General features: G+C 36.3%; 1 protein-coding gene across 2 annotated transcripts; it reads left to right on the top strand.

Moving 5' to 3' along the window:
• Positions 1-1,306: 1,306 nt before the first annotated feature.
• On the top strand, positions 1,307-8,556 carry LOC132627698 (KH domain-containing protein HEN4-like). 2 transcript variants are annotated; one of them, XM_060343235.1, is made up of 9 exons: positions 1,307-1,488; positions 2,810-3,495; positions 3,831-4,253; positions 4,484-4,738; positions 4,963-5,292; positions 5,555-5,631; positions 5,783-5,894; positions 7,799-7,956; positions 8,125-8,556. In XM_060343235.1, the coding sequence occupies exons 1-8, from the start codon at positions 1,329-1,331 to the stop codon at positions 7,940-7,942; spliced, it is 2,187 nt and encodes a 728-aa protein (XP_060199218.1). In that variant the 5' UTR covers positions 1,307-1,328; the 3' UTR covers positions 7,943-7,956; positions 8,125-8,556. The 2 variants fall into 2 exon arrangements, with proteins under 2 accessions (XP_060199218.1, XP_060199217.1); XM_060343234.1 differs by having other exon boundaries at positions 2,804-3,495.
• Positions 8,557-10,478: the final 1,922 nt, after the last annotated feature.

The following is a 10,478-nucleotide window of genomic DNA, read 5'->3' as shown; positions in this document are numbered from 1 at the left end:
GACTTGTTAAGTTAATTAGTTTGGGAATCGAAATTCAGCAGTAATATTTGTTTGGAATTCTATTTTGAATATGTGATATATTTTTAGTTGACCAAATAGCCAACACAACTACGATAAAATTAAACTAAAAGAGTATATTCGTCGACCACATATTTTTCTACAAACTTTACATTTTTTTCGTTAGCTTATGTATTTTTGAAAAGAAGAACTTTAACTATTCTTTTTAAGATAATCTTTTTTTATTTAACATATATATTCACGCTTTTAAAATTATATAGATTAACATTTCATAATCATTTACAACTTGTTTGGATGATTGTTACCTATTGTATTATATTATGTTGTTAGTTTAAATAAAATGCTTGCTTTGATTGCTACTTTAATTTTATTGTTATGTAACGACGAAAGGTCCTATTTTATGTAACCACTGATTTGGTCCTATACGATACAACACAATACGATAAATGTCAAAACAATACATAACAATCATCCAAACAAAGTGTTAACAACATAATAATTCATCACCAATCAACTTCTTTCAATTCATAAATAATATTTAACAAATAATCAATTAACAAAATAATAATTCATTAACAAATTAACAACTCATAAACATATAACAAATTAACAATTCATAAACATTTAACAAATTAACAATTCATAAACATTTAACAAATTAACAATTACACAAAAAAAAATAAAAAAATCGGAACAGTGGCAAAAGCCACTGCCCAGTCCGAACAAGGCAAAAAAAAAACATTTTTTTTTTTTTTAATTTTGGAAAATGGCAAGGATTAAATGTTAAGCATGCTTAGAATATAATGTATATAACAAAATAATAACAAAAGTTCATAAGAGAAAATCTTAATCGAAGATTTTTTGTAGAGTTATTTTAATTGAGTTGTACGCCGCTCTTTCCCAAAATTCAAACTTAGAATCTTGCTCCTTGACTTGAATATACCGAGAATCTAAACTTTCCGGACGAAATTTAATAGAAAACGGCATTTTTTGGATGTGGGGACCACCTTGGTATCGCCTCCAATGACGTTTTTCAATTTTTTTTTGCCACTGGAGGGACCAGTGGTGGAACGCGACGGGATTTTAGTTGGGTGATATAGCGCAGTAAAATAATGCGCTGTAGGTGAGAGAAAAAGTCCTATAGCGCAGTATTTTATTGCGTTATAGGTGAGAGAAATATTTGTATATCGCAGTAAAATACTGCGCTATAGCACTTAATGGCTCCATCTCCGTGAAGTGCTATAGCGCAGTATTTTACTGCGCTAAAGGTACTTTTATAATTTTTTTTTGTTAAAGTATTTTGGTTCAAAATGATTTTTTTGGAGCATTTTGGTTGCCGACTCATACAAGTACTTACTACAAAAAGTGAAACCCCAGTTCTTCTTTCTGATAATATATATAGAACACATCACTCTCTCTCCCTGACTTTCGCCGGAAACCTAGGTTTATCACAACCCTATCTCCGACGAGGTAAAAAAATGCTGAATCTCTCTATTCTTTTTTACTTTTTCGTTTACTTTTACCCTTTTTTTTTTCTCGAATTTCATACTTTTAGTTTAACTGAATGGCCATGGTAAATGACGAATAAATTTGAAGACTTGTATTAAAAGCTTCAGTTTTGTGCAGATTGTAACTAGCAAATGTATAGGTATGGAATTCCAGGATACTGATGATTAATATAGATGCTTTATAACTATATATACCATTAAATAGCTTCTAACAAGTTCGTCTTTTGAAGCTTCAGCTGAAATTTTCTTGATTTCATATACTTTCAGTTTAACTGATTGGCTAAGCTAAATGTCGAAAAATAGGGGGCCTGCTAAAATTGAAGACTTGTATTAAAGCTTCAAATTTTGTGCTGATTGTAACTAGCAAATTGAATTCCATGATATTGATTAATATAGATGCTTTATAATTATAGACTATGAAATAACTTTTAACAAGTTTTTTTTAGCAAGAAAATTTAAAAACTTTATCAAAAATGACTTTAACAAGTTTGTCTTTTTAAGCTTTAGATGAAATTGTTTTCTTGGTTTTGGGTGTTTGCAAGCCTGATGTTTAGCTTTCTATTACATAAGGAGTAGTACATATGAAATGCGTCGGTTCTTTGTTGATGTAATTAAAAAAAGAAGCAGATGAAGGTATTGACTAATCGTCCCAATATGAACAATAGCTTAGGTTTTTAAGGGTTTAGGTGAGACAACAACAACAACGACAACATACCTAGTATAATCCCAACAGGTGGGGTCTGGGGAGAGTAGAGTGTCGGCAGACCTTATCCCTACCTTGTGAGGGGTAGAGAAGGTATAAAAATATACTGCTTATGTTGGTGGAGACTGGAGAGTAGTTTGAATGCCAAATGCTCAGACTGAACTATGTGATATTGCTCGCCCTTAGGGTTCGCACTTGGCAAATTCATTTTCCTTGATTCAGGTATTGCTCTATGATAGACGCGTCTCACTGATCATATAATAGAATAGCGTGTACAATGGTCGGAAATCACTATCAATGTGGCTCTATGGAGTTTGATTGGTTATATTTGCATTCATGGGTTCAGGCCTTATTGGTATGGTCTGCGTACACTCTGCCCTCCCCAAACCCCACTTGTGGGATTACACTGGGTATGTTTTTGTTGTTGTAGGCCTTATCGGCATGGGTATAGTTGGCAATGTTCCCAATTACCTTACCATTTCCAAAAAAAAAAATAAAAAAAAATCCAAACCTTGCTTATACATCCTTTACAGTCTTATGCTCTCCTGAAATTAGTGTCTGTTACAAAAAAAAGTTGCAGATATGTCAACGAAGTTAACACCTGCCAAGCGACCACATGATCGGAGTCCTGCAGAAACAAATGGCCGATGGAAGTGGCAGAGATCATCATCTTTTAGTTCCCAGAGATTACCTGCGGAAGTTCGTATGTTATGCCCTGCTTCAAAAATAGATTTGCTTATCGGAAAGGATAGTAGCACCATTTCTCAGATACGAGAGGATAGTGGTGCAGAGGTTCGAGTTGAGGATAGTGTTGTTGGTTGTGATGAGAGGGTGATAGTTATTGTAGGTTCAGGAAAAGAAGATGAAGTGGTAACCAAACAGCTCCAGGCTGACGTTGAGGGGAGTGAAACTAAGGAAAAAGACAGTTGCAATGATGAAAATGGTGATAAGGGTGAGAATAAGGTGTCTCTTCTGGCAGAAAATTCCAAAACTGAGAAGGAAAATGAATCTATTCAGAAAGCTCTATTCGTGATATTTGATAGGATGGTTGAAGGAGGAGTAGGAATGGATGGAGGAGATGAAGAAGGTAATGATTCTTCTTCATTGATTATAAGATTGCTTATACACTCCAGTCAAGTAGGCTGTATGCAAGGAAAAGGTGGTAGTGTGATAAAACAGATGTCTTCCGAAAGTGGGGCACAGATACGGATTCTTCCCAGGGACAAGCGACCTTCATGTGCATCTTCATCTGATGAATTAGTTCAGGTATATGCGTTGATATTTATTCATTTATTCTGCACAAGTTTTAGTCAAATGATTCTCTCAGCTTAGTCATTAACTGTCATCAATGTGATCATCTACTTTGGTGTCGGAGAATGGCCCCCTATCTATATAATTCAGTTTGAGAAAGTTGCGTGTACTCTTCATACTTGTTGAGTTCACGGTGAATACTGCTTCATCACCATCTCATTTCCTGCCTCACGTTTCACAGAGTTGATCATTGTGAATATTGTCTGCTGCTTTATGCAGTACTCTGTTAGTCAAATCTTGTGATATTATTAACCACAACCCTGGAGACATTCCTAATTGTTATGTTGCAGATTTCTGGGGAGCGTGATGCAGTTAAAAAAGCTCTTGAAATCATTGCTCGACAATTACTTGAGGGTTCCTCCGGGGATCAGGATTTTCTCTCTGCTGATGCTGGTGGTCCATCTACTCAGTCTCCTGGGCGTCCTCTGTCTAACCGGGAATTGTGGCCACCGTCAGCACGTCCTTACCACGGGCAGGGGCTACCTTCCTCTGTTGGATTTCGTGATGGGGAAGTTGGTATACCTGGCCGAATGAACCCTATTCCCGATGCCTTGACTTTCAGATTGCTTTGCCCGGACGAAAAAGTTGGAGGTATAATTGGAAAGGGAGGAAGTATAATCAAAGCACTTCAGCATGAGACTGGGTGTCAAATCAAAGTTCTGGAAGGTGCAGGGGATGCTGAAGATCGAGTTATAGTCATCTCTGGTCCAGCGGTACGGTTTGAATCTCTGTTCTATTTGCTTTATTTGTCCTGGATTACCCTTAGTCGACAGCTCGGGTTTTTTTGTTTTTTTTTGGGTTTTTTTTTGGGGGGGGGGGGGGGGTCGTTCTTTTTGATAAAGTTGATATTCTTTCTTCTTTCCTCTTCTAAATCATGTTTCTTTGTTGTTATATAACCTAACTATTGTAAGAATAAAAGGCTAAGGTTGTTCTATTTATGCAGCACCCAGATGATAGAGTATCTTTGGCGCAAGATGCTGTCCTTCGCATCCAATCCCGAATTTTTAGGGCTGCACCTGAGAACCAGGACAATGTTATGGTTGCAAAACTTTTGGTGTTCTCCAATCAAATTGGGTGTCTCTTGGGTAAAGGTGGTGGTATAATAGCTGAAATGAGGAAGTCAACTGGAGCCTATATTCGTATTGTGGGCAAGGATCAAACCCCAAAGTGTGCGGCGGAAAATGAAGAAGTAGTTCAGGTGTTTTTTGCTTTTTATGATTTGATTGATGTTACTAAGAAAAATATAAAAATATCGGCAGTTTTTCTTCTGCATAGTTAGAGGGTTTGTTGCTAGCTTGATATTTATTAATTATTTATTCTCTTTTTTTTTTGGTTTAGTGTGATGTCTATGGTTGTTTGGTTTAGGACAGGCCTAATTCCTAGTTCTCGACTTGCTTTTTGCTCTTCTTTTTGGTTGCTCAGATAAATGGAGACGCTGAAAAAGTTCATGAAGCCCTTCTGCAGATTACCAGCAGATTGCAGAACCATTACTTTCGTGATGCATTTCCTTCAAACCCTGGCTTTCTGGACCAAGTACCTCCATTCCCTTCACACATGGGAGGGAGAGAATTTTCACCTCCAGGCATGTTCCCCAACATTCGTCCACCATTTCACAAGTTTGACGCTCTACCTCCACATGGTGGTTTCCATCCACACGATGACCGTCCTCCCTTTATGCAAAATTTCCACAGGCCAGGCATTCCACCTCATATTTCTGATAGAATGCCATCTTCAGCACCATGGGGTCCTCAGGTAGCTTTTGGTTGCAGTTAGTTCTACCATTCTAGTTTCTTTTGACTTTAAAAAATGGGAGTCGGTTGATATTTATGTATAGGCTGCTCCATCTAATGTACTTGTAACCATGTGCTTGTTGCTTTCATAATGTAATTTGGAGTGAGCGTCAGAATTGTCCTCGAGCACGTCTTCTTTCTGCTGGAATAAAATGTTCTGATCCAAAAAAAAAAAAAAAGGGACAAGCATCAGAGAAATATTATTTTACTGAACTGGATTGCAGGGACTGGGTGAAGGTGGGGGACAGCATGGCTTCCCAGACTATGCAGGAGGTCCGCGAAGTATCGGCGGCTTTGGAGGGTCTGTACTTTCTGGATCATGACCAGACTCTTTCGTTCATCTTCCTTTCTTTTTCTTCTCGATGTTATAGAGCTCATTTGTAATCTGCTATTTCTATTATACACTGATGATATATGTATGTCTCTGTTACACATGAATTTCATCATAATAGAGGAAGTCATCCCGCTGTGATCACAAGCACTACTGTGGAAGTAGTTGTACCTCGATCTGTGGTTCCTGCAATCTATGGAGAAGGTGGGGGATGTCTTCGACAAATATGTGAGGTATGATCTATGTGATTGTCCCTAATTAGCATTATACTTTTTTTTTTGGGTGTGTGTGTGGGGGGGGGGGGGGGGGGGGGGGTAAAAAGGGTTAAAAAAAATACCCCTTATTTTCATTTAGTAGCTAAATTTATCCTCCGTTACAAGTTAGGGCTATTTATACCCTGCCGTTACGAAAGTAAACAAAAATACCCTATTTTTACTGGTTGTCCACCATGGCAAACTGAAAGAAACTTTTGGTTCAAATTATGCATGTGTCATTTTCTCATTGTATGTATACAAACTATACATAACTAATTATATTCTTAAAAATCCTTTTTCATTGCAGATTTTTATTCTTTTTCCTTTTCTCTTTCTTGGTGTTCCTCTTCACGTCTGCCAACTTTCTTCTACACTCCTTTCTTTTCTTTCTTATAAAGAAATTTGTGGGTAGGCTTGAAACTAAAACGGAATGAAGGAAAAGAATGAAGTAGTTTAAAAGTTTTTGGGTAGTCGGAAAGCTTGTGTTCGGCGGCACCATTTTTTCCGGCCCGATTTAAACTATAGCATAAACACCCCTGCTGTCCTTGGTAGTTTTCGAGTGATTTTGCATCTTTTTGTTGTTGTTCCAGTGTTTATCATTGTCGAGCACCATTTTTTCCTACGGGGTTTAAAATGTATTAACACTTCAATCTTCATCGAGAACTTAACTTTGCCGCAGTTGCCGATATAATATAAGCCCCAAAATTTAATTTCAAGAATCTCCAAACTCTTCCTCAGCTAGTATTTTTGTTGTTTTCTCCGATGGTTTGTTGATTATGGCAGGGGAATAAAATGGGGTTTTTCTGGTGGGATAGAGGGGTCGATTCTAGTGTTTATTAAAGATTGTAGTTATTGAGAGATCTTAAGTTGATTAGGGATTTTAAGTTGTAGACCCCACTTGTGGGATTACGCTGGGTATGTTGTTGTAGGGATTAATGAATGAAATGGAAAAACTTTGAATACTAAAAATCAAAAGAAAAAATAAGATTTTTTTAAAGATTCATTGGATTTCCCTTTCTAGATAATAAGATCTGGTGGTGAGGTGGCATTCCACATGGTGTCTACCTCACCCTAATAACAGGCCATGTGGGATTTTAAAAAGCTTGTGTGGACAACATTTAAAAATAGGGGCATTTTTGTTTACTTTAGTAATGGCAGGGGTATAGATAGCCCTAACTTGTAACAGAGGACAAACTTAGCTATTAAATGAAAGTAGAGGGATATTATTGACCCCTCCCCCCCCCCCCCCCCCCCCCCCCCCCCCCCCCCCCCCCCCCCCCCCCCCCCCCCCCCCCCCCCCCCCTCTTCCTATTGTCTTTTATTTCTGACTAGTCTTTACATAAGGCCATGCACAATAAAAAAGATATATGATCTCCCTCTTCATGTATGTAAAATGTATGTGTTTGACAGAATATTATTTCCCTCTCTCTGTACTTATTTCTACCTTCTTGGTTACTCTATGTTTTCTTTGTTCTTTATATTTTACTGTTCCGGATGTCTTGTTGTCTTTCTCTAAATATTCTGCTCCCATGTTTTTCAATATCAGAAAAAATGCGAGGCTTATTCAAAAGTTCTTTTTACCATTTTCTGTCTTTTGAAAAAAGTATATCAATATACTAGCGTGGTTTGTTCAAAACATTGTTTGGTTATACATTGGACTGTTTTTTTTTATTAGTTTCAAGTGAAAAATCTATTCCGCTCACACAACTTCAACTTCAAAAACTCTTGTTCCAATTTTCAACCAAATCTATGTCCAAACGGCTACTTATTGTTATTATGCCAATTGCCAAGTACAGATTTGTTTGCGTTGTATGAAAGTATATCATTTTTGACTCTTTGTTTGCGTTGTATGAAAATATATCATTTTTGACTAAATTTTCTAGATCTCTGATGCGAAAGTCACCATAAATGATCCTAAGCCTGGAGCAACAGAGACCGTGATCATTATATCTGGGACGCCTGAGCAGACGAACGCTGCTCAGAGTCTTATCCAAGCCTTCGTAATGGTCGAAACTGAAGCTGCTTGATTAGGGGCAGTGAGGTAAATATCTCAATATTGTCAACTTTAAACTGAATGACCTTTGTTTTTACGAGCTGTCTGAATGGAGAGCAGTTAGTTGAACTCCATTTTTCATATTTTTGTCAATGTGAATTCGAAGAACACTGTTAGCTTATTCCAGAAGACTTATTGTCACGGTATTCTGAGCAGTGCTGAAGCTGGAGTTTGTGTTGACGGCAACTGGAAGATATGGTTTAGCAGTTCGCAAAGCAGCAAACTCTTGACAAGGAAAAACGGAAAGAATGCATGTTAGAGTATCATTAGTAGTGAGGTTGGCTTAACAGACTGATTCTGTGGTGGTGAAGTTTTCACAGAACGTATACTTGAGAAGATCATAATTCTAGGAAGGAGAAGGGATGGGTTTTTCCGGAACATATATGTTTGCAGACATTTACAAATTGCCCTGTCTTTTTGTCCTACAAATATGATGGAACCATTCCTTGTCTCAATTTGATATCTAGGGGATTATTCCTTCAGAGAGTGTAGCTTGAAGTCTTCATTTTTTGTTTTTATCTCTATGCATTAAAGGGAACTGAAAGCAGTCTAATGAGAATCAATAGATAATAGGATTTTTTTTAGAAACCTCTCTTTAGCTTTTGCTTCGTAATATTTACCCCTTGTGGTTTGCATTATTAAGCTTATCTCCCTTACTTTGATTTGCTTTTCACCTCTAACCTCAACTCTTTGATTTGCTTTTCACCTCTAACCTCAACTCATCTGTTGATTCTTCAACATGTTGGTTCCGACCTCCACTTAGTTTTCACCTGAGCTGCATCCTAGTCATGTATAGATCACCCAGGTTCGAGTGCATAAGCAGTGAAATTTGTCCTATGAAGACTTGCTTTCGCTTCCCTTAATCCATAACGGTTCTATTTACTTATCATTAATATACCATTTCAATTTGACTAATTTACGGTTACTAGTTTGATCGCCATATGACTGATGCTCTACTTCCGGATATTGCGTTCTGGCCAGATATTTAGTATTTTGGAGGTTTGGGATTAGTTCCAGTGAAGAGAGCTCTAGTATTGTGCAATACCACACTAGATACTTGCTACGTGTACACTGAAATATAAAAAGCTTGGGATTAGCTCCAGTGAAGAGACCTCTAGTATTGTCATTTTGTTAGGCGAGAAAACCTCGTAGGGGACATCGTCACAAGTTTGTGAAATTAAATGATTGATTTTCAAATATATTTAGCAAATCACTTGCCGGTTCCTGAATTAGTTACATGGGAGACAACCGTGGTATAAACTATGCGTATGCATCTAACTTGAGAAAGAGTGTTAAGATTGGAAGGTAAATCACTTAAGATGATTAAGAAACTAGTGAATTTATCCGCGCTTCGCGCGGTCATAAAAGAAACGAATACTTTACTAAATAAAATATAGACAAAATAGGTATTTATATTTTACATCTATATCTATATTATTTGTATAAATTGGCTGACAAATATATAAATCACTTTCAATAATTCATAGTCCAAGCAATATTATATATTAGAAGATTTCCATAAAAGTGTACAGATGGCCCGACTTTAATAAATGGACTATATTTATAAAGTTGATATGAATTTGTCAATTAATTATCTTCTTGATTTCTTAAAATGTTGAAGTTTGAAGGTCAGATACGAACCGTTGCGTCTATTCTAATTGCTGGTGAGGTTTTGAATAGGCTTCTTATTTTTGTAATAGGATATTTAAGTAAATGAAGGGTGTTTTTGTAATTTAACTTTTAAATTCAGAAGTTCATGCTTTTAATATAATGTAGATGTGCGTATCTATGTCAGGGTTTTTAACACTTTTCGCGAGTTTCTCAATCCTTACATAAAAAATGTAAAATAAGAAAGAAAAAATACACCCACTTGGCCGTTTCTATCTAAATACTCACACGTACTGTTGATTCCATAGAGGAAACAATTTGGTAGCAGACTTTCAGCTAAGTCATAAGTTATTATTCTGAACCAAAAGAAATTATAGACTTACAACAATCAGAAATTCATATAAAAATAAAAATAAAGAGGAATCATAGAGAGATCATACGAAAAAATAAATAAATAAGGAAATAATATAATATACACATCATTCTTACGCCCTTAATCATTAAAAATAGAAGGAAAAACAAAATCAATGCATAATTTTCTGAGCTCTTATCGAATCCACTATCACAAGCCGATCACCATTTAAGAGTCTTCTTCTTCTTCTTCTTCAAGCCAAACTAAAGCATGAATATACTACTGTAGTGAATATAACAATATTACTACTTCAAATATGAAATGAAAGGATAACGCTGGGGAGTAATCATTTCTTTTTGCAATAAAGTCTTATAATGCCTCTATTTATGGTACTACAATATGGAATACCAAATAACGCCATGAACATGACTATTAATTATTTAGATGTTATTGTAATAATAAGTTGTGGGAGTAATGAAAACAAAGAATATGAATGAATGGTTAATTGACGTATTGCATAGAAATAAAATTTAGAAAAAGTAGGGAATAA

Source organism: Lycium barbarum, chromosome 2, assembly GCF_019175385.1.
Source record: "Lycium barbarum isolate Lr01 chromosome 2, ASM1917538v2, whole genome shotgun sequence".
Classification (NCBI taxonomy): Eukaryota; Viridiplantae; Streptophyta; class Magnoliopsida; order Solanales; family Solanaceae; genus Lycium; species Lycium barbarum.
Note: the sequence above shows the minus strand (reverse complement) of the source record. Positions and strands in the feature narration are given on the sequence as shown.

What these genes read in the sequence shown, in the direction of transcription:
- LOC132627698 (XM_060343234.1), top strand. Translation starts at nt 1,329, where the DNA reads ATGATTTTTTTGGAGCATTTTGGTTGCCGACTCATACAAGTACTTACT. An exon ending in TAGTCATCTCTGGTCCAGCG is followed by an intron (nt 4,254 to 4,483) that starts GTACGGTTTGAA and finishes CTATTTATGCAG; the next exon opens with CACCCAGATGATAGAGTATC. An exon ending in AAAATGAAGAAGTAGTTCAG is followed by an intron (nt 4,739 to 4,962) that starts GTGTTTTTTGCT and finishes TTGGTTGCTCAG; the next exon opens with ATAAATGGAGACGCTGAAAA.